At 40.9% G+C, this 23153-nt stretch overlaps 1 protein-coding gene across 3 annotated transcripts in view; it reads left to right on the top strand.

Annotated features, from left to right (window-relative positions):
* CDS1 (CDP-diacylglycerol synthase 1) overlaps positions 1-22778 on the top strand; it is a 29218-nt gene extending 6440 nt beyond the window's left edge. For 2 of the 3 annotated variants that reach the window (XM_040555109.1, XM_040555112.1), the window contains exons 2-14: positions 223-350; positions 1125-1221; positions 3663-3760; positions 5979-6118; positions 7556-7614; positions 9615-9697; positions 10608-10652; positions 11493-11580; positions 12407-12475; positions 13262-13414; positions 16738-16857; positions 18643-18746; positions 19927-22778. In XM_040555109.1, coding sequence (XP_040411043.1) covers positions 223-350; positions 1125-1221; positions 3663-3760; positions 5979-6118; positions 7556-7614; positions 9615-9697; positions 10608-10652; positions 11493-11580; positions 12407-12475; positions 13262-13414; positions 16738-16857; positions 18643-18746; positions 19927-20056 — 1314 coding nt within the window. In that variant the 3' untranslated portion in view covers positions 20057-22778. The remainder of the gene's footprint in view (positions 1-222; positions 351-1124; positions 1222-3662; positions 3761-5978; positions 6119-7555; positions 7615-9614; positions 9698-10607; positions 10653-11492; positions 11581-12406; positions 12476-13261; positions 13415-16737; positions 16858-18642; positions 18747-19926) is intronic. The other variant, XM_040555111.1, reaches the window with a different exon arrangement.
* Positions 22779-23153: the final 375 nt, after the last annotated feature.

Raw genomic sequence — 23153 nt, 5'->3', positions numbered from 1 at the left:
ATTTACATGTCATATTTACATGTCAATACAGCGTTACTGCAGTATTTACAGTTTGAGTACTACATCATAGTTGTCTTGGCTTGAGGAACTGATAATTCCTGCATCACCTTATAAGACATAAGCTTGTGACTAAATACTGTTTTATGAAATAACTAATATTATTGCATGTTGAGTTCGTTTAGTTTGTTTTGCTTTTTTTTTTTTTTTTTTTTTTGGACATAGGAACCAGATTTGATTGAAAGACTTGATGATTTGGATCTCAGAAATGATTTAGATGTTCCGGATGTTCCTCCATCAATAGACAGCACTCCAGAAATCCTCAGAAGGGCTTTGTCAGGCTTGTCTGCCAGGTATAGTAAAACAAACAAGCTCTCATATTTGAGAGCTGCTGACTAAAATTATTACTGATTGTATTGAGGTTTTAATTTTTGTTTGATCTACATGAAAATTAAAGGCTAAATTTTTATTTGATATCATGATTGATATGTTTATGCTTCAGCCCGTTTAGTGTATTTTTTTTTTTGCATAGGACCTGAAGATTGCCCATGTGAGTATTTCTAAATGAATTGCCACAGTGTTTAGCTACAGTTTAGATAAACATTTGTGGTGGTTCAGTCTACGTATCCACAGATAACAAGATCAACAGATATTCCTTTACCTGGCAAAACAGTGGCTTTGCTAACACAGGCAGTCAGCAATCCCCTGGTTTTGTCTGCCAGTCCTCAAAGACTTCTATGCTTTTTTCCTGGCAGCCTTTCTTTCATGGGTAAGCCTTTACATGGCTGGTTCCCCATGGCTCCTGCTGTGAAATGCTCCCTGGGGGTCATGATGTATTTTCACAGCACCTTTAAGGAGGGGCTGATGCATTAGATGGCAAATGAAGGCATTTTGTGGGGAGGAGAGGGATGAGGGAAGAGGAAAGATGGCTCACTTGGCTTTCTTTATTGTGTCCCCTCGTGAGGTGGCCAGCTGCTTGGTTCTGAGTTTCTTGCTATGTGTCTTATTAAGCAAGATGCCTGGTCTTCCTGCTGATTCCCATCTACTTGAGTCTTTGGTTAGGGAAGGAAGTGGTCATTATATTCAATTCTAACTGGTTACTTTTTATTCTCTTTTGTTCTTGACAGGTGGAAGAACTGGTGGATTCGTGGAATTCTAACTCTAGCTATGATTTCTGTGTTTTTTCTGATAATATACATGGGATCTTTCATGCTGATGCTTCTGGTAAGTTTGTTTAAAATCTTCTATTGTGCAAGAGTTACTTCATCTCCTTGTCATGCATAAGAAATAGGTGGAAGTCAAGTGCAGACATTACAGAAAGAGCATTTTGTCTCTTAATTCGGTAAATAGAAGTATTCTTGAAAAATTGGAAGAGTTCTCAATTGGACCTTGTGGATGAAGGCCTTCTCAGCTACTTAAATTAGGTAGGAATTAGACAAACAATTTGAACAGTTCTTTACATTGAAGCTTATGAGATTAATCTCATCCATTTGCTTGGCTCGTTCCCACTACCTTCTCATACCCTCTTTAAGACTTGTTTGAAATACACAGAAGGAGAGTTCCATTTTTCAGGCTGAGTAAAGCAGGCAGCTCTTGTCTGCTGGCAGGGCCTGGCTCTAAAAGACTTTCCTCACTCATGCTCTGTTAATTCCTTGCTTCTCTCCAGGGCTTTCTAGGGTTTATCCATAGAATGGAGATAGGTGCCTGTCCAAGGTGCAGAGATAAAATGTTTTTCTAGGTCATGAATTGAACAAATATCATCATAACATTCATACACACTGCATACTACCTCTTTCCATCATTTTTATGGCTGGTATTCTCAGTGAGTAATGGTTTAACTATTTTTTCCAGTCATGACAAGCAACAAGCAGGGATGTGGCGTCTAAACACTGAAATTAATGCTTGTGAGTAGCTGCTTTGATTTTTCACTAAATTTGCAAAATAGTCTAAATCTTTTTTTTTTTTTTTTTCCATGCCTACTCTGAAACACTCTTGGACAGTAATGTCTTGAGATACTGGAATGCTTGTTCACCAGTATTATGGCCTGTATTAGAGTCCCTGTCTAAGTGAGTCTAGTTTGTATTTCCTGTTGTCAGAAGAATGACACAACAAGCTTGTAATTCACAGTTTCATTGGTGGACGATGTCTTTGAGTGTATGAAGAAACAACAAGACAAAGCTTCATTACAGTGTAGGTCATAGTAGAGGCATTTTTTTCACATCCTTTTTTTAGTATAACACTTCCAGAATGAGAACTGGAGCACAAAGGAACTAATCAATTTGCAATTCAATTTGGTGTATTCATAGTATGCTCCAAGATTGCAGTCATGGGCAAAGCTGCTGGGAGATGAACCAAAAAGCTAGTATAGAATTAATATAGAACTCTTCCTTTTGACTATAAAACAAAACTCAGGATGGTTCTCTAATATAATCAACTGTTTCTCAATTTGACATTTGTTGCCATGTAAAAAGGAATGGAGGAATAAAACAGTTCTGCTCGTGAATGATTTTATTTCACTGGAATCAGATAACTTAAATTGTCACAACTTTTGTTGTGACAAAACCAAATCTTAATACTGGGATGGAAAATATTTGGAGACTTGTGGGAAGGGAAGTCCAGCTAAGATGGGAAGAGAAGCCGTAAGACTTGTCTCAGAGGTTGGGAACATACTTTGCATTTGTCTGGAGGTAACAAGCACAAGTTTCCATGCCTTCATCCTCAAATGTCCTTTTCCACTTTAAGGCGCAATCCTTTACTGTTGCTGTTGTGTGTAGCATTTGGGTTTATAATGTAGACAAATCAGAAGAGAGAGCATGAGATGGACAGACGTCAAAGTTAACTCGCTAAGGTGGTGTAATACCCTATAGGCTGTGGTTACGTGTTGAGCAAGGTGAAATGTGTTCATGAGTGCATGTGCTAAGAGAAATCCTGCAAAGCCTGGTGTGATGACGTGCATGGTTGGTGTGGGTAGGTTCATCCTCCAACCTCTGCACAGGATTACTGCTGACCCATGTTTGGAAATATGTGGTATCGGGGCAAGGTGATCTCATTGGTGACTACGGCTTAGGCGAACTGGTCGAGACCTTCAGAGCCCATCAGCTCACAGGACACACTTACAGACTTGCACAGACAAGCACAACACTGGTGAGATGACAAACAACATGGAGGCTGTGCAGGGTGTGACGTTTGGACCTGCGCTAGGTGAGCAGTGCCTCTTCTCGTCAGTGCTAATTAGCAGCACATACTTACCCTTAATGAGGCTCTTGCAAATGGAAGACCTGGCTGTCCAAGTTGTGTTGCAGAATCCATTTTTTTTTCCACTGGACTTTGAAAATTTTGCTTAAATTGAAAAATAAAATGTAACCAAAAGTAGTAGAAGAGCCTGCTCTTTACAGGAAGCGATTTTTACTTCCTGCTGCCAAAGTGCTTTGGTGAGGAAAAGTCAGGAGCTTTCCCTTATTTCTGGAGGGATTTCTTGCAGCTAGCCCAGTGTGCCTTTTCTCAACAACTGTACTTTCCTGTGTTCTTGCTTGGAAGCTGCCTCCTTTCTGTATGGAATTTGAATTCAGAATAATTTTTTCCCCTTAATGCAGGTTGCAGTACTCCGCACAGCCTTCAAGAAACAACTATAGTGTATCTACATAGCTTTTTTCTTTTCATTTTAGGTCTTGAGCATCCAAGTGAAGTGTTTCCATGAGATCATTACTATAGGTTACAGAGTCTATCACTCCTATGATTTACCATGGTTTAGATCCCTCAGCTGGTGAGTAGCAAACAAGACCATCAATAAGCAGAGATTTGAAATTTAAGTCTTTCCGTTCTTTGTATCCTGTCGTGGTGCAAGGATAGCTTTGTAGATTGTGTGCACATGGAAAACTTGACATCGGTTTCTACTACAGGATTTCTCTAACTGTGTGCATGCATGTATACTTGAAGTCAGAACTGAGCATCTGAAAGCTACCTAAAAATGTGCATAGCCAAATAATCACATGATCGGTATTATCTGAACAGCTTTGACTTTTTTTTGCATTTACCTTCGTGTAAGAAAATAACCGAATAGGTACTTTGAAGTGCTCCTTTTCACGCATAAGTAACTAAAATCATCATGTACAAGTTGTAAATCCTCGTTCGTTTTGCATTTAATCGCAATCACAGGAGTGAATAAATAAAGAGGTGTCGAGGGATCTTTTGATAGCCAGAAGATATAATTAATGTTACTGGCAAATCCCAGATAGTTGTGACAATGCCCTGCTTATGCAGGGCTCTGTAGGGCCGGGGAAATGATCTCTACTTCTGAGTTCTGGGAGGAGAGATGAAGGCTTTTGATCAGAGGGAGCGTTATGGGAAGATATTGGGCACGTGGTGTCTCTAAGGTTCTTGAGGACATGATTGTTCAGACCTAACCTATTTTATTTTTTTGTTTGTTTGTTCAATTAATTGAAGTGATCCAAGGTACTCCCTGCCTCGTCACATTGCTTCTTCACTTTTAGAAGCAATTTTACTGTGAAATATCAATTTGTTCTGTCAGCTCTCTGTACAAGCTAGTTGATTCTCTTTGCTCAGTCCTGGGTTATTGGCAGGACTTGTCTATCATCTGTATTATTCTGTGGCTTCTGGATCTATTGCTGCAGCAGAATCAGGTATGAATGACTGCGGTCCTGCCAAAATTCTTAGAGGATGTGCACTGTACTGCTTTGTCTGCTTTGGCATTTAACCACAGTCACCTGCATACATGGAGCTCAAAATAAACTTTTCTGTTGCCACGCTAGTTAAAATCAAAGTTCTGTTCAGTTGAATATTTTGGTGCTGAGACTACATATTAGGCCATTTCAGTGAGGTAGGAGAATCTCATTATTAATCGGAACTTCAACTGTCAGGCGTAGTTAGAGATGTGAAGCCTTGCAGTTAGATTGAACATCAATGCGGGGGAGAAAATAAGTACTGATTTTCATAAACACATGCAGAGATCCAGCACATCTTGAATCACAAGTTTTTAGTTTCTCTGGCTGAGTTCGATAAAAAGCTGAAGAGTGCAATGCCTGGCAGGATGCATCTCATTCAGGTTTTGGATTTCCTATTTATCAGGTTTTTTTTGGAGTGCTGCCTTGGCGTTTGAGGATCCTTTCATGGCTTTCCTCTAGCAAGCTAAGTAACTGGAGTCATATTAAAACTTGTAACAGAATTATTTGCATGCTAGCTGTCATGACTGAAAAGAACCTTTCTTCTCTTGAAAAATCTTTCAGAAAGAGATATCTGAAGGTGACGTTTCACCTCTGTCAAACTGGGGGTTTGGATGTACTCCCTCCAGTTAGCTTTGAAAAAGTTGTAGAATGGCTGCATTAGTAGTTTGTTGATAGAATTTAACCCCATAAGATTATTGTTTGGTGAAGAAAGCCAAAAGGTGAAGGGCACAGCAGGGTGGAGTAGAAGATGCAGCTATAATGCTTTAAGGCGAGAATCTTCAGGCCAGATGACAAATGTCATGTTGGATTCTGATCCCCAAGTTCACTGCAGATGAAAACTGTCCCATGAACTCAGAAGTTTTGTTCCTCAAGTAATTCTCCTCTCCCCTTCTCTGTGGCAGAAATCATTTTTATAACACAGGAAAAGAATATACCCAATTGCTTTTCCAATTATAGACCATGCAAGATACTTGTTCTGTACTTTGAGAATATCTCAAAAGGACTTGCCCAAGTGTGGAGCACAAGTAGTTCTGTATGAAAGGATTTCTGCAACATCTGTTTTTCTAGTGTGGTTGCTGTAGAAGAAATAAACAAAAAAGCTTGCTAAAAGTGAAAGACTGGAATTGTACTTGCATTTTGTTTCCATTGTGAACCTTTTCCACTTTCCACTTTTTGAGTTTTCTTTTTGTGTGTCAGGTGGGGGGGAGATTTTTTTGCTTGTTTGTTTTTTTGTTTTTAATGAATGACACAACCGTGTATTACCTTGTTAAAGTAACAGCTGCCTCTTGTCTGTTTCAGGTACTTTTTGCTGTGTGTCAACTACTTTTTTTACGGGGAAACTGTGGCTGATTACTTTGGTACATTTGTTCAGAGAAGAGAACAGCTTCAGTTCCTAATTCGTTACCACAGGTTTATATCTTTTGCACTTTATCTGGCAGGTAAGTGAAGGAAATGGCAGAAATGGAAGAACAGTGTGCTGCATTTGTTTCTGTGCTTGTTTGTTTTGCTATGTTTTTAAGAAAAAAGCTTCTTAGCTTTTTCTACTCTGTTACTCTTTTTCTGGTGCTGTTGGAGGAAATTTACACTTCTATCATCAAAATATGAGTATAAATTTTGCATTCACCTAGAAGAAGGTAGTAGTCTAAAAAACAGTTGATGATTGTTGGAAGGTTGAACGAATAGTACTCGTTAAGAGTCAACGTGAATTAATTTTGATGGCAGAAGTATTTGGGTTCAGTACCTGAATGTATCAAGAGTATTTTGTCAGTTTGTGGAAACGGCTTATATGTGTCATTACTGTGATGGGTTAATGCTTTATTGTGTAAGTGTTCTGCCAGGGCTTCAGCAATAAGGTGTGCAATTATATTGTAAAGTGCTTATTCAAAAGGCCTCAGACTTTATTTTGTCTGTGAGATACTCTTTTGCTTGCCTCATGGATAAATTTTCCTCCCAGTCCAGGGAAACAGTTCTTTAACAGCCTCCTTCCTGTCTCTGTGAACAAGTAAATGCAGTCCATGCTGCTTTCAGGAACACAGTATTAATGTTACTTTAGCCTTAAAAGTAATCAGCTGAAGACTCAGGTTGACCTAAGAGATGGGGAAACTGCCACATTGCAAGTATTTGTAAAATAGATGAAGAAACCTGATCTTCATAAAGAACGTTGTCTACTGCTACTGTTTTGTAAACCAGACAAAAATTCTACTCCATGCTTAGATCACAAACTAGCAACCAGCCTTGCAAGACAAGACCTGACCTTTTCCAGCCAGCTTCTCCCCGAGGGACCTAACACAACTAATGCTCATGGCTGCTGAAAGGACAAGGAGGGGGAGAGCAGGCAGCAGCCACGTACCCAGTAGGAGGCCAGGGGTCCTGCAGGTGGCCACCAGTCTCTCTCCTGCAGGGCGCTGTCGTAGGGAAGGCCAGGACCCCGCATGCCCCCCGAGCTGAGGGGCAATACGTCTCCCTGGAATCTGCGCTCTCTAGCACCCATGCCTCAAGGTGCCGTTGCCTGCAGCTGTGTGCCTCTCTGGGGTAGGGGTGGTGAGCTGGTGTTCACCTTCAGGTTATTTCCTGTTTGTCATTCAAATCAAGTTTGTTGGCCTGGCTTTGGGGACCTTTTAAAGGCGATGGTCTCGTCCGCTAAAATTGATGTCCATGATGTGACCTTGTAAGTAATGAAATGGATGCTTCCTACTGATGTCAATTAAATCTTCTGCTCTAATGAGAAGAATTCTCTACCTGTGGTTACCAAACAGAAGTAGGTGCTCCAAACAGGCAGGTTGGAGACTGCTTCAAGGGAAGAGAATTATTGGTGTATGGTGGTTCAGTGTAATTACACATTCAGTAGTACAAACTACGCTTGCTTTGTTTTACAGGCTTCTGCATGTTTGTTTTGAGCTTAGTGAAGAAACACTACCGTCTGCAGTTTTACATGGTGTGTATTACCCACTTTGCCCTGGTCAGTTGTGTACATATATCACTAGAAAGGGTCATGTCCTTATGTTCATAAAATACCTTGGAAGGTGGGGGTGTGCAACCAAGTGATGTTGGGCTGTTGGGTGTCTCTACCTATGCCTTGGGGCTTCTTATCGTCTCACAAAGCAGTCTCTCACTGTATAAGAGCTGCGATTTGCGAGGCCCTGTACACACTGTGACACTGCTCCTGTAGTGGCAGGTGGACAAGGGAGAGGCTCCCGCTGAGTGCGTGCACCTTCCATGCAGATTGGAAGCCAGACACATTCGGCACGGGGTGGGACATGGTTCTGGTGTCTCGAGCACCTCTTTGTAGAGGCTCTGTTGCAGTGCTAGGAAGGAAACCTGACCTGAACACCTGCACAGGAGATGGATTCTGTGACACTTAACAGTGGTTCTGGCCCTGTGCTGTGCCCCAATAGATCATTCTTGTCCTGTAAGAAACCAGTGTTTCTGACTCCCAAATTTGATTAAAAATAGGAATGATCAGAAGCAACAGTAAAACAGTAATGCAGTGTGACTTGTCTTTAAAGAACTTGAGTGGTCAGGGTGTTGTGCAACCTTAAAGATTACTTAAAGGTCAGTGGCTGCAGTTAACCCCTTTGTTTCTACAGGACCTTAGGTGACACTTTACCACTGCGGGTCCCTCATTTTGGACTAGAACTTAGCTGAGCAGTATAGCATTAAAAACCAACAAAAGTTATACTCAGAAAGGATTTACCCTATTTGTGGGAGAAGTTGCTTCACTGGGGGGAGATGCAGCTTTTTTGGGGGAGGTGCTTTTGCTTTTGTAATCAGCAAAGCACGTATCTTTGAATTGGCACAAGGTAATTATATTTATTTTCCCCGATATCCCTCTCTTCCTTCCCCTCCTTGCCTCCCCCCCCCCGGCCCTCCCCGGAAAAGGGAGGGCGAACAAATGTAGTCAGTCATTTAACATTGTGATTGTCCAGAAAGCATTAAGGTGTGACTACAGAAGAATTTCAGTAGAACAGAGGGAACCTTTTTTTGAGGGGGGAACAGGGGACGGACAGTTTGGACTGAAGAGGAGTAGCCATTTGGTTTGACTTGGTTTTCCAATTCCACTGTATGATTAATACATGTTTTGCTGCAGAGATGCTTTAGTTAACCAGCAGGTAATATTTTCAGGAAGCTTGAGTCAGTTCTTGCACCTGCTTTCAGACTCTTCAGGTTTCTTAACTGCAAGTAGATGCTGGCTGCCATAGGAAAACACACCTGATAAGGAAATTTAAAGAAGTAGGAAATCCTGAGTATTAACTAGCACAGCCATTGTGTGCTTGAGTTCAGTGTTGCCTGGAAAAATGATCAGGTCTTGATCTGTGAGTTTTTGGAAAGCAATATGTAATGTAGAAGCTTTAATAGTAGACTGTTTGGAAACCATTTTACTGCATACTGCTGCTACAGAATAAACACTAGGTACACAGAGTAGTGTTGGTGAAATTGACAATTGAAATGGCCATGCCCATAAAAATTAACACTTAGTTTTCACTAATCCTGAGAAATTCCATCTTTCCTAAGAGGACCGGTATTCTGTCATGATATCCACATCTGTGTAACATGACTCTTTCATGAGTTCTTCATTGCCATTTTATTGTTACAGTTCTAACTTGTCTTTTACGTATGTATACGCAGAATATCACATTGCTTATGTTTCTTTGCTGCTTTCATGCTGAAGGTATAAGTCTCACTAAATTGGATGTTAAACTGCACATTAAAAAATTCCAGGTAAAGGAAAGTGATGGGGAAACCTTTTAAAGTTTTGGTCCTTGCTTCTGAAAGCCAGCTAACTTGTGATGTACTGTATGCATGCATCTCTTGCCTTACCGCTAGAGCTGGTCTACTTGTGAGCTTCTCAGGGCTCCTCTAGCTGACGTGCCAGTATTGATGGAGGTGTACTGATCAGTGTTTTCACTAACTGTTGTGTTGTTGCATTGTTAACAGTTCGCATGGACTCATGTCACTTTGCTGATCACTGTAACTCAATCTCATCTAGTCATCCAAAATCTCTTTGAAGGCATGATCTGGTAAGGGAAAAGTAACAAACTAATTTGTAACTCTATTGCATTGAAAGGTTGGCTCTGTTACATAGCAGATCTAGTTAGGGAATAACCATGAGAGCAGTTGAAGCTGCACCGAGTAAGGAGCATCCATGCTTAGTTGGAGGGGGAGTTGGAGGTGGTGGGAGCAGTGACGTAAAGGGTACAGGGCAGTGGGCAGAAACCCCTTAAGCTTGATAGGCAGCCACAAGTATGGTAGTTTCAAACAACTGCTTCATTTATGTGCAAGGATCAGGGTTAATCCCAAGTATGGTCAACTATCTCCCATGGCATTTGGTGAAGACAGGAACATGCAGCAGTTCCTTTTCAGCTGCTTGGGAGCTTCAGATTCCACAGTCCTACTGAAATGGGACCATTTAATTTGGAAGATCAAATCTGGTTTCAGGAGTCCAGCTTGAGACCTTCTTTCCAGAAGGTTTCAAGGACATGAAATCCTCAGAGGTTAAAAACAACACACTGGGGATTTTTCAAAGTAACTCGAAATGTGTTCTCTTCTGTTTTTAGCGAGCAAGCAGAATAGTTCCAGCAAGTGAAGTGGCAGGTATCAGTGGTCTTAAACCACATGTCTTGTCCGTATGAAATTCAGGTGAAATGATAGCAAAGACTACCCTTTCTTGCTAACTAATGGTAGTCTCCAAGACCAAGATGTATATTGAGAAAGGGAGAAGTGTTTTTCTTAATTTTGTATGTACAGGTAAAGTCAGTTGACCTAAAAAAAAAATAAAATCCTCCAGAATGTAAATCTTGACTGTTGTTTGGTTGTCCTAATGCCTCACTTCCCACTACGTATTAAATTCTGATGATGCAGTTAAACTTGATGACTTTTAAACTTCTCCCTTAACGAGATGTCATGTTTTTGCACCCCACACCTCTTTAGGGAGAGTGTAAATTGCGAGTTGAGACAGAAAGAAGAACATGGAAGGTAGTGTGTACTTCAAAGGACATAATACTGCATGTGTTCCTTGTTCTTTTCTCAACAAGGAAGATCATTACAGAAAAGACATGCTCACAGTTAAAAAGAAAAAAAAAAAGCCTTTGACAGAGTTTGTATGAACAAATTCTTTTCATGCTGAACTTGCACATATGTAAAACACTGAACCTAGTTTTTGAGCTAGCTGCCTATTTCTTATTAGCATTTCTGCTACTATTGCACCAGACAATTTGGCAGATGGTCACAGAATCTGACTCCAATCTTATTAATATATTTCTGCTTTGAAAAGGGAAAAAGAGGTTAACACGTTTTAGTAGCAAATTCAGATGATGTTTACATGCAGAGACCACTTAAAAAGCTAACACAGGCTGCTGCAAACTGACACGAGCAAGAAAAGGAAAATATTTTTTCTTTTTTTAAATGTAGGTATCATTGAACTTTATAAGGGATTTGCTTGCTTTGATGTTACCAGTAACATTAACATGTTTATTTCTGTTGATTTCTTTTTAAGTGGTACTAGTCTTCAAGTCTGATAGAAAAAGCCAACCTGTTGACATTTTAAGCTTGTGCTAAAATGAAATTATAAATTGAACTACCGTGGATCTCTACCAGTCTGTATTGGCTGAACACGAACATCAGTATAGCTCAATATGTTGCTTATGGGGGAACTAGGTGAACATATAATGAAACATAATTGTTTCTAAATATTAGATAAAAATTCCCAACCAAAAATGCTGCTGTGTCGATTAAAAGTTATTTCTGTTCTCTCTTTAGGTTCAGGCACCTTCTACCCCCTCCCCCTTCTGAAACTTTCTGTGCATCTTTCTCTAGGTTTCTGGTGCCCATTTCAAGTGTGATCTGCAATGATATTGCTGCTTACATCTTTGGATTCTTCTTTGGCAGAACTCCATTAATTAAGGTATGTACTTGACTCAGTAACAGGTTCTTACAGTTCACAGCATTTTTGATACTTGTTCAAAATTATGTTTATAGAGGTCAGTAGTTTCAGCTGTACTGCATGTTAGACATTTGCTAGAAAACATCATTTATCTGGTTTCTAGGGATTTTTAAGTGCAAAGTGGGATTACTGTGAATGTAATATCAATGTAGTATGATAAAGTTGCAGTCTGTTACATTGTTAACTGTTGCTGCTTTATTTTTGGATTGCACATGCAGGTTAAACTGCATACTTCTTCAAAAACTGTTGCTTGAAATAAGGCTTTATGTAATGTATACCTGTTCCTCATCTGGTCTCATTAACGTAGCATTGAGAAGGGCTTAAGCAGTAATCTTCCAATTTTGGTAGTATTTGCAAGACCCTATGGAAAGATACGAATTTTTATTTTCATGTCCTTGCAATGTTAACTTTGGTGTATTTGGTTGGATTTGATAATAAACTGCTCCCAAATAGGAAGCCTGATGGAATTTGATGAAGAAAACAGCTTGCTATGCTGGTCTCTCTATGCTTGCATTTAGATGCTGTGTTTTTTTGCCCATCTTAAGTAGGGAGAAAGCATCTCCCAAGGACTGTCCAACCTTGGCACATTCCCTGACTGCCCCGGGACAGCTGCTGGCTCTGCTTTTCCATCTACAGTGCTCAGAGATTGCAGCCAGTGACATTCAGTGTTTGACACTTGCACATGCTCACAAGTAGGAGCTTATTGCAAGCAAGGTCCAGGTGTTTTTTTTAAAAAAAGAAGTTCAATGATGCAATTGATGCAGCTCGCTCTCTCTCTTGTGCCTAGCTGTCTCCCAAAAAGACCTGGGAAGGGTTCATTGGAGGTGGCATCTCCACAGTTGTATTTGGATTTATTGTAAGTAACAACACAACTTTTCTTGCATAGGTTCATATGGAATAGCTCAGTAAATAGAATCATTCAGGTTGGAGAAGACCTTCAAGATCATCACATCCAACCTCACCTACTGGATCCCATCACTAAGCCTTCTTCCCTAGTACCACATCCATACAGCTCTGAAATATCCCCAGGGATGGGGACCCCACCACTTCCTTGGGCAGCCCATTCCAGGGCTTGACCACCCTCTCTGTGAAGAAATTCTTCCTAATGTCCAATTTAAACCTCTCCAGTGCAACTTGAGGCTGTTGCCTTGCATCCTAACACAAAATGTCATTTCTCCTGACAGAATGCCCATGGGTTTAGACGGGTGCTTTACGCCAATGGTATGCATAGAAGAAAGCAGCAACATAAAATAATTGCTTTTATATGTAACCTATCAACAAGATCAGTGGAACTTGTAGGTGCACAACTCTGCAGTACCAGTAGTTCAAGACTGAATGGAGAAGTGAACTCTAAAGAAATAATGAGTAATTAACGCTTGGGAATATTACAGTGCAGAAATATGCACTAGATACGAGCCTGAGAGATAGGAAAAGAAAAACAAGATGGGAAATGGTTGCTAAGGGCATTGAAGGTCGGCATCCGCCTCCCTTGTTGAGGCATTCTCCAACCTAAAAAGAGGGCTGATTTTACTCCATTAACATTTACTCCATTTACTCCAAGATAATAAAGCCTTCAATTACAGTATGATTTTTGACTGTATCGACTAATGCATATTTGACAAGTTGTTCTTCTGCTTTCCAGTTTTCCTATTTCTTGGCTCAGCATCAGTACTTTGTCTGCCCAGTGGAATATAAGAGTGAAATAAATAGATTTGTGACAGAGTGTGAACCTTTGGAGCTCTTCCAGATGAAGAAGTATTCGGTGCCACTATTGCTTCGGTCTGTGTTGGGATGGGTAAGAGAAAAAAATCAAGGTTTTAATTAAAATTGGAATTATAATTCCCAGCTTGAAAATTTTTATAAAAACTTTTTAGAAAAGTACATGAACGTGGGTAGGTCTTGAGGGATAAGAACTGAATTGACACTGTGAGCTTCTCTTGCTCGCATGGGGAGGAGGTCATCAGGAAAAGGCATTGCTGAAGCCACACGAGGAAACATCTCTGTGTCCTCATTGCCAGTATTTGTGCAGAAAGTGGACGATGCTGTTCACTGTACTGCATGTCACTCAGGTAAGCTGTTAGGATCTTGTGGAAAATTGGCAAAGGCCTGAGTTAGCGGTAAGGTTGAGTACTTGCATTAGTAGAACTTGATTCCATTTGCAGTGAGTGTGCAGCTGCAGTTAGGATAGGACTTGTGCTTGTAACGGAGTCGCCAACCCTTTTCTGTGCATGCAGCCTGCACGTTCTGGCAAGAGACACATTGAATCTTCACCTGACAGGATCTGAACCATCACTCCTCCTGCTGGGGAAAGCACTGCTGCCTGAGTCACATGCATGGGGGGGACTCTCACAGGTACAGACCCGATAGAAATGCATGCGGACTGTTTTTCATATCTACATATATAAAAATTTGTCACCTATACAAATAAATGATTCATTATATAGTTATTTCTATGTACACACACAGCCACCTCCTCACCCACCCACAGACAGATATCCCCACATGGAGGGGCACACACTTCTATACAGACACATGCATCTATACACCCACAGACCCCCACATGCAGCTCCACCCATCCAGACATATACAGATCTACCACACACAACCAGATGCCTATCCATGTGCATAAACGTGTGCACATACATACACATGCATCCCCCAGACATAAATACACTCACCTCATGTATATATACTTATGCAAATACATCCACAGATGCACACCCATACCCATACACACACATACACCCACATGCACACACTTAGCAGCATATATATACATCTATACAGACACATGTGCATGCCCACACATGTGCACAGATGCACACCCCCCATGCACATTTATCTTTCCTTGAAGGCAAAGAGGAGGTGACTGCGATGAACACAGAACAGGAACAGCTGGCACATGCCTTCTGCATCACTCCCCTGCTCTGCTGCCTCAGCACAGAGAGCAGGTAGACAGTGCTGAGCAAGACACTGGGTTTTGCTTACTTTTACATGGGTAGAACACGTAGTGAGAAAAGTTCACAGGTAACAGGAAGGCAGAAGCGGGAAATTATTGCTGCTGTCTGCAAAAACTGAGGACTGCAAATAATTAATGGCTGCAGGTGGTACTTAAAAAAAGGCAAGACTGCATCTGGAAGGAGCTCTGATACATTCATGCTGAATGAGTATACCATTGCTTCAGGAACTGTGGCGTTGATGGCAAATGTAAAAAGTTTTCGTTTGTTTGTTTGTTTTTGCATAAAGTCAGTGTGTAGTCTGGGTTGAGAGAAGTCTCATTCTGTCCAGGTGCATGTGTCGATCTGCTCGAGGGTAGGAAGGCTCTGCAGGAGGATCTGGATAGGCTGGACCCATGGGCTGAGGCCAACTGTATGAAGTTCAACAAGGCCAAGTGCCGGGTCCTGCACCTGGGGCACAACAACCCCAAGCAGAGCTACAGGCTGGGAGATGAGTGGCTCAAAAGCTGCCTGGCAGAGAAGGACCTGGGAGTACTGGTTGATAGTCGGCTGAATATGAGCCAGCAGTGTGCTCAGGTGGCCAAGAAGGCCAACAGCATCCTGGCTTGTATAAGAAGCAGTGTGGCCAGCAGGGCTGGGGAAGTGATTGTCCCCCTGTACTCGGCTCTGGTGAGGCCACACCTCGAGTACTGCCTTCAGTTTTGGGCCCCTCACTACAAGAAGGACATGGAGGTGCTGTAGAGAGTCCAGAGAAGGGCAATGAAGCTGGTGAGGGGTCTGGAGATCAAGTCTTACAAGGAGCGGCTGAGGGAGCTGGGGTTGTTTAGCCTGGAGAAGAGGAGGCTCAGGGACGACCTTATTGCTCTCTATAGGTACCTTAAAGGAGGCTGTAGTGAGGTAGGGATTGGTCTATTCTCCGATGTGCCTGGTGACAGGATGAGGGGGAATGGGCTAAAGTTGCACCAGGGGAGGTTTAGGTTGGATATTAGGAGGAACTTCTTTACTGAAAGGGTTGTTAGGCATTGGAATGGGCTGCCCAGGGAAGTGGTTGAGTCACCATCCCTGGAGGTCTTTAAAAGACGTTTAGATTTAGAGCTTAGTGATATGGTTTAGTGAAGGACTTGTTAGTGTTAGGTCAGAGGTTGGACTCGGTGATCTTGGAGGTCTCTTCCAACCTAGACGATTCTGTGATTCTGTGATTTCAGTTTCATTATACATTTTGGTAAGGGAGGAGAAGGGAACAGTTAGCTCTGCGATAGTCTGGTAGGGAGATGTCAATTAACCCCTAAAGTAGATGGAAGTCTGCACTTTGCGAGTAGTATTGCTAATCTGTAAGAGGCCTTTTGAGAACAGAATTGGTTTTAGCAATACTTACAGGAAGTCAAAATCATTCCAGAAGGTAGTCAGTGTTGCTCGTAATGCAGATTGGAAATGTAAGGTTCAGGGATTTTCAGCTCCAGGCGGTGTATATTGAGAATTGCCAGGTGAGGTGTGCTCAAGGTTGCAGCCTGTGCCATTGACTTGAAAGGGCCCAAAACGAAATTGCAAAATAAAAGAAAATAAAATAAATGCTTACCTTGATTATCATCTTTGGCAATGAGTACCTGTTCTCCTTCCTGATAATTAAGTCTCTTATCCCTAAAAACTGTAATAGATCAAAAGAAATTTCAAGTCTGTGGATGGAATGAGGGGGACAATAGATAGTTAAATGTAAAACAAAAACATTAACAGAAGTTAAACTTTTATCTCCCATTATTGCCCTATGTACGCACGGTGCTAGTATTGCAGACTTGAGCAAAATTCCTGTCTGTCTCGTGAGAGCACTTGAAAGGAGCAACTGTGACAGTTGAATGGCATGACAGTGACCAGTGCCTGGGGAGCACTGGGTCACCTGGTCTTCAGAAATATCGTTGGATTAGTGGAAAGCTCCTTTCTTTATAGGAAATGGAGCTGGAAAAGCAGAGTTGGGGAAGATTAGGCTGGGGAAGATAACATTCCTTATGATTAACTAAGGGCTTGGCTGAAAAGTATTATTTTGTATTAGGAAAGGGTGAAGCTTTGTGGAAATTTACTCTGTACCAGCCCAATTGTCAAATACTTGAGCTGAAACATGCCTAGAATGAAACATAATGAAATATCTTGCTTATTATTTTTCACGTAGGAAACGGTGAATATGTACCCATTCCAGATGCACAGCATTGCCCTGTCAACATTTGCATCCCTAATTGGGCCATTTGGAGGATTCTTCGCCAGTGGATTTAAAAGAGCTTTCAAAATCAAGGTGCGTCATCACTTCTGTAAGCTGGCTGTGTTTTGGTTGTCTCTTTGAATGAGGGTGCTTGTTCTGTTGGTTGTTTTTGTTTGTTTGTTTTTTTCATTTATTGAGTGCAGTACCTAGTCTTTCTAGGAAGATCTTTGAGCTGTTTTTTAGCATCAGTAGCAGCACTTTGTTTTATCAGATATAGGTATATTGTTCCCGTTTCTTTTTTATTTTATTTTTGCATTGTGGTTGATAATTACTCTTCTCAGTCATGCTGCTAAAGTGATTGGGATGAACAAGATGTGAGATAATTACACTTGACACGTGTGGCAACCTGTAGATAATTGCTGACAGCAGTTTGCCCTTCAAATTATGGCTGGCTGTGTTTTACCAACAGAGTCTGTGCTGTATGCAGATGCTGACGTGTCAGGCTCACCTGGGCATGAGTGTCAGGCTGCTTTTGCCAATGCAGCACTGCCTTGTACAAGAACGTGTACTGGCAAATGATGTGATGTGCTAACCTCTGTTTATTGCAAGGTGTGCGCTGTCGCTTGTGGCAGTAGTGTCCCTGGCTGGCATTAAGTGCAGCTGGAGTATGGGAAGAGGGCAGCCCCAAATTTTCTCCTGACCTCCTTTATGTCTTGGTAGGACTGCTGTAATTCTTAACTTGTTGCTTGTTGCTCTTGTTCCCTGTGTCCACTGGTTTTGGCATGTGCTTTGCACAGAAGCATACAAATAAACCTCTGTTTGTGCTGAACTCCCATACATGTGTTTGTACCCGATCCTTTTCCTTACGTTGGTCCAAGCAGCTTGTCCAGCAGTTCGCTGGCTACAGCCTTGCGCTCTGTCATGTCTGTTAGCCACAGCAGCAAGGGAACATTGGTGTGAAGAAGGGCTTTTTTGGGGAAAATGATACTTCTGAAAAGCAGCAGTTTCAGTACAACACACTGCAGCCAAAGGGCCATCACAGGGACAGGGATATTGTGTGGTTGTTATTAAAGGCGGCGCGTGCATGCAGTCCATGCCTGCTGGAGCGGCACAAGCACAGGGCTTGTATCTATTGCTGGCAGCCAGCTCACCTGACAAAGGTCCAGAAGTGAGCATGAATGACACCAAGGGTGTGTGAGGGCACTTGACTAATAATAAAGCCGTTGTACAGACAAGGTCGGGTCACAAAGCTGGTGTACTGACTATTGTTTTCATCCAAGTATTATTATTATTTTTCAAACAAGTGATTTATTAATGACAAGGCTTTGTGATGCTGTTCAATGTATTTATATTGCTTGTGCGCATCATGGCTTTTAATTAACGTTACCAAGAAGCCAGTGACAAAACTAGCAGGTGAATGGGCCGCACAACTTGTGAAGCCAGTGGGAGACAGTGGAAAGAGTTCTCAAGTTACCACTTGGCTGGAAGCAAGTAGATACTCCTTGGAAGTAAGTGCTTCAGTACCAGCTGCCAGTAGACAGTGCAAGAAAAGCCTTAAAGAGGAAAATCAGACCCTGAAGAGGCAAGAAACGACAACCATTAGCTTGAGATGGTTGCCTCAAAATGGAATCAAGTATGTGTAGACTTAAATGCTACATCTTGCTTCCTTTTTTTTTTTTTTTTGTCTCATCCCTTGACAAACCTTTGCAGTTAAAAACTTCTTTAGCAAGGAGGCTCTTTCTAACTTTATGCTCAATGCAGTAAAACCATAGCTTAATTATGGCCTTAAAACACTGCTGTGACGTGACGCTTGATGAGTGTGTTTCATCTGAATCGGTTAACATGATTTTTTTTCTCCCTGTCCTTCACACCCAAAAGGATTTTGCAGACACAATCCCTGGGCACGGTGGCATAATGGATCGCTTTGATTGTCAGTATTTGATGGCCACTTTTGTTCACGTCTACATCACCAGTTTCATAAGGTATTGGATTTTTGAAAATCAAAATACATACACTTGGATAGGAGCAGTACTGCTGTGTTGCAGTCTGAGTTGTGTTCTGCACCATTATAAAAGCAGAGTTTATTCCTAAATCTGTTCTATGCAATGACTTCAAATACAGAACCATTAAGAATGCACATTTGTGTGCACGTGTAAGATTAGTGTAATGTTCAAGCTATGCCCAGGGTGTTAACAGTAACGTGTGTAACCCAAGTACCAACAAGTTTTTGTGTTGCAGCCTTATACAAGTTCTGCTGGAATTTACTGATAGGGTGGTATCAGGATGGGGTTCTGGCAGGAGGGTTGTTTGCTGTAACATCTGCTTACTGTTTTTTGCTTCCTGAAGAGCCTCTATATTGAGGATGCAGTTTTTCCCACAAGCTTCAGTATTTCTCAGTGGCTGGACTTGAGGTTTTCTGTTGGAGAGGCTATCTTTTTACTGTGGGTAAAAAGAGTAGATGACTTATTAAAAACATTGCTCATCATCTCACACCAGCTTTCAAGAAGAAATTGTGGGAATGACAATTGTATTGCAATCGTTTTAGTTCCCAGGGAAAGGATAACCAAGGTAAGGGACTGGAGGTAGCCAAACTCATACATGCCCTTAGTTTTGTAAATACATTTGAGTAAATAATCATGAGATAACTAAGTTACAGATTCTTTGCCTCATGTTTGGTCCATTGTAAAAGTACACTGTAAATAAGTGGCTGAAAATGGGGCTGATGTGTTCCTGTCATTTAGAGGAGTATAGTTTATTTGGTGGGTTTCTTTCCTGACTTGGACCATTTTCCTTTTAGTTGGTAGTATACAGCTTATCTAGCAATGGATATTAAACTAAAAAAGACCTTTTGATGAAGAATGTGAATACAGTAAGAAAGAATAAATCAGCCAATCTTCTTTGTCATAAACCTTCTTAATATCCCCATTTGACAGAACATACAAGCAATGCTTTTCTCTTTTTGTTCGTATTCGGCTAAGGAGAGTGCTTTCCCAGTGATGCTTGGCCATGCATCCTGAGGGGATGGTTAGAGCAGAAAATATCCATACTTTAGTATCCCCCCAAAAAACGGGAAGGCATTGCTTGTGCAGCAGGGGGAAAATGGAAGGCTATCTAAAAGCTTCTTTAGAGCTGCTGCTCATCAGAAAAACTTTTCATTGACAGAGGTCCAAATCCCAGCAAACTACTGAAGCAGCTGTTGGTCCTTCAGCCAGAGCAACAACTAAATGTGTATAAAACCCTGAAATCTCATCTTGTTGAAAAAGGGATCCTGCAGCCATCTTTGAGAGGATAGTCTGTCAAAATGAAGCACAATGTGAAAACTCTGTTTAGAAGCTGTCTGTGGAAAAGCACTATAAATGTGCACAAAGATGGTACCTGAAGGAAGAATACTTCATGGTCTGGAAGAGGTGAATGCTTCTTTCCTGAAAGGAACATGAATGCTGTGACTTTCTATGAGGAAACAGAAGATCTGTTACTCCTAAAATAATTAAACAGCTTGCAAAGTAACAGTACATATGTTATGTATTTTATTTCCTGCAGTGGATGGTAGCAGGCCTTCCTCAGCACCCAGCCTGACAAGATTTGTATTTTAAAAAGCTAACCTTCCTTTTTAAATTGTCCTGGATGAGAACAGTAAGACCACACTCAAAATAAGCTATATATCCAGCAAATTTTATTGAAAATTTTAAATTCACTGGTTGTTTTTGATGACTTCTTTAATATTTTATGCTTTAGCAATACTTTTTTAGTGTTAAGTGGTTGCTGAAGTGAAAACGTAGGTGAGGCTGGCAGTCGATCATTTATCTAGCCAGGTGCTGAAGTCACAATTGGCCAGAAAATACACGTTTGCCTGTTCAAAACAGTCCTTACAGACTGCACTATGAGGCTTCCTGTATTTACTAAGTCACTACGAAGGTTAAACTTAACTGTGTTTTTAACTAATCAGCTTTCGTATGAAACTGTTTCATCCTTTCAAAAGGGAAGTATCTTTACTGAAGTACAGCTGAGCTGATTGGGCTGCAGAGCTGCTTTTTTTTTTTTTTTAATGAATGTTATGGATTATAAACAAGTGTGTACATCCAGGACTAACAGTTACCGAACAATGGAATCCTTTAACCGTTTAAACAGAGTGAGATGAATTTGGAGTTTAAGATCTTGGTTTCCAGAGGATCGTCTGTGTCTGAAGACATAATTTCAAGCCTTACTCCTTGTGCCTCTTTACTACTGTGTAGAATGGGGATTTTTTCTCTTTTAAAAGCACTTTGAAGTCCTGTTTTATTAATATGTCACTGAGTGAAGACAGAAACTTTTATCTCATGGATGTGCATGGTGCAAGACAGGATGCATGGTTATTCTTTTGCATGTTACTATTTACCAAGAATCTTCAAGCAAGCCTGGGCAACACCATAGGAATTTGAATGGAGAATTTTTAAAGGAAGCAGTTATTCTGTAGACTTGATGGGACAGATGAGGAAAGCTGATACTCTGCATTTCTCAGTCCTAGTTGTTTCCTAACTTATTTTATCACATGATAAGTCTTAATGCAAATTAATTTTTTTTTGAGACAATGAAAATGATTCCTTTATAAACAAAAAGCACAAATGCCAATTTGGTTTTGGTATACTGTAATTTGATTCAATATAATTTTTCAACCAACTGTAAATAAGTTTCTAATGCAGTGAACATACTAATGCTACATGTGTCTGTATGTGTGTGTATATATATATAGCATTAATAGATGTGTGTATATAAATATATATTAAAGGTGAAAAATTTTAATGGTTGGTGGTGCCTGAGAATAAAATCATGGAGAAAATAACTAGGATTCATGATAGGCTCTATCTGTAATTTTGAGACTGGTTCTGTTGAACACAATGCATATGAATCCATCACACGCTCTGTTTTGCACTTAGGCCACAGTACCATGTGTACAGCACGTGGGTGGAGAAGCACTCCTGCACATGGCTATGAAATGGAAATCTGGCTCTAGAGTAATCCCTGCTGATGTCAGGTGTCTGACAGAAGTAATTTTTTTATGGCACTTCCTACGGCTGACCTGGAGGCAGCAGGACTATGTTGAAGGAACACTCTGAAACAGGTCGGCTCTTAAAAATGTTGTAAGCTGCTTGTCCATCAATGGCCAAGTCACTTGGGCTGTTAATTGGAAGGGACTGCATTTTGTACCTTCCCCCAGAAGGGAAGCATAGCCGGAGGTTAAAAGATGGCACAGCCAGGAAGAATAACATGTGGAAAGGTGCTTGAAAAAGAAGGGAGAGATAAAGGGTGTGTGCATCAGTGAGGATGACCCAAGTAGCATACCTTGAAAATAAACTTGTCAATGAGACTTTGGTTGTGCACGGGGCTCTCGGAGTTGCTTATGAAAAAAGCACAGCTTTATTGGAGCCAGTATATCTTTATCCTGTGTTTAAATAGTAAAATAAAAAAACAGAGAGAATATATATTGAAAGGTATTTGTTGTTTCTAAAACTTGAACTTTCTAGTGTAATTTTATAGCATGTATAATAAGGAAGTTAAATTGATTTGAGCATTTAATACAACAGACCATTTGAAAGCTATCTTTTTGTACAGTAGAAGGTAAAACACAACAATTCTGCTGTTCAATATTAAAATTAAGAAGGGATCACTTCTGAACTCATTCATCGCTTTTTGTAGAAAGGATAATAGCATTCTGCTGGCTTAGGCTTTGTAAATACAACTCAGCAGGAACTGTCACTGTGAAGTGATAACTACATTTGCTTGCTACGAAACATGTTTATCCCAGTTGTTACTTTTGCTAGTCCAAGCACTACAACGTGATCAACAGGACAGTTTAACTTTTGCACCAGTGATTCTTTTCTCTTGTACTTCTGTTACAAGTTGCTGTAATTACCTATTGAACAAAAAAATGTATATTTGTAAATACTGTAAATGTTTTGAGCATATAATGTCTGTTTTAGTTTGTTGAATCTTTCATTGAAGCAGGCATTGTAAAAATAAAACTGGAATACAAATCCGCTCATGTTGTATTGTTTCATTGGTTTCTATGCAGAGCAGGTAGCAATCTCTTAACAAAAATGTATTCTTCCTTGCAGTTGCATTCTCAACAATGAAGGCAGCAAACAATTTCCTATTTATTTGTCTTCAAGACTTGGGGCTGTCCTAGGCAGTTACTGCAGGCACTTTCTATGATGCACCTCTTGCCCAAGCACATGCCAACTTGCCATCTCTTCCCACAGGTACCCAGTTTAATGCAGCGTCCTTTCCTCCCAAGCATGTGGCACGCAAGGCACGCTCCTGCCTGGCTACTGCGGTGAGCTGTACCTGACAAAAGGGGAACATGATGCTGTCACTGCTCTCTAGGCTCACTTTCCTCAACGTAGGAAACATTG

Source organism: Cygnus olor, chromosome 4, assembly GCF_009769625.2.
Source record: "Cygnus olor isolate bCygOlo1 chromosome 4, bCygOlo1.pri.v2, whole genome shotgun sequence".
NCBI classification, from domain to species: Eukaryota; Metazoa; Chordata; class Aves; order Anseriformes; family Anatidae; genus Cygnus; species Cygnus olor.
The sequence above is the reverse complement of the archived record's forward strand: the minus strand, read 5'-3'. Positions and strand labels throughout refer to the sequence as shown.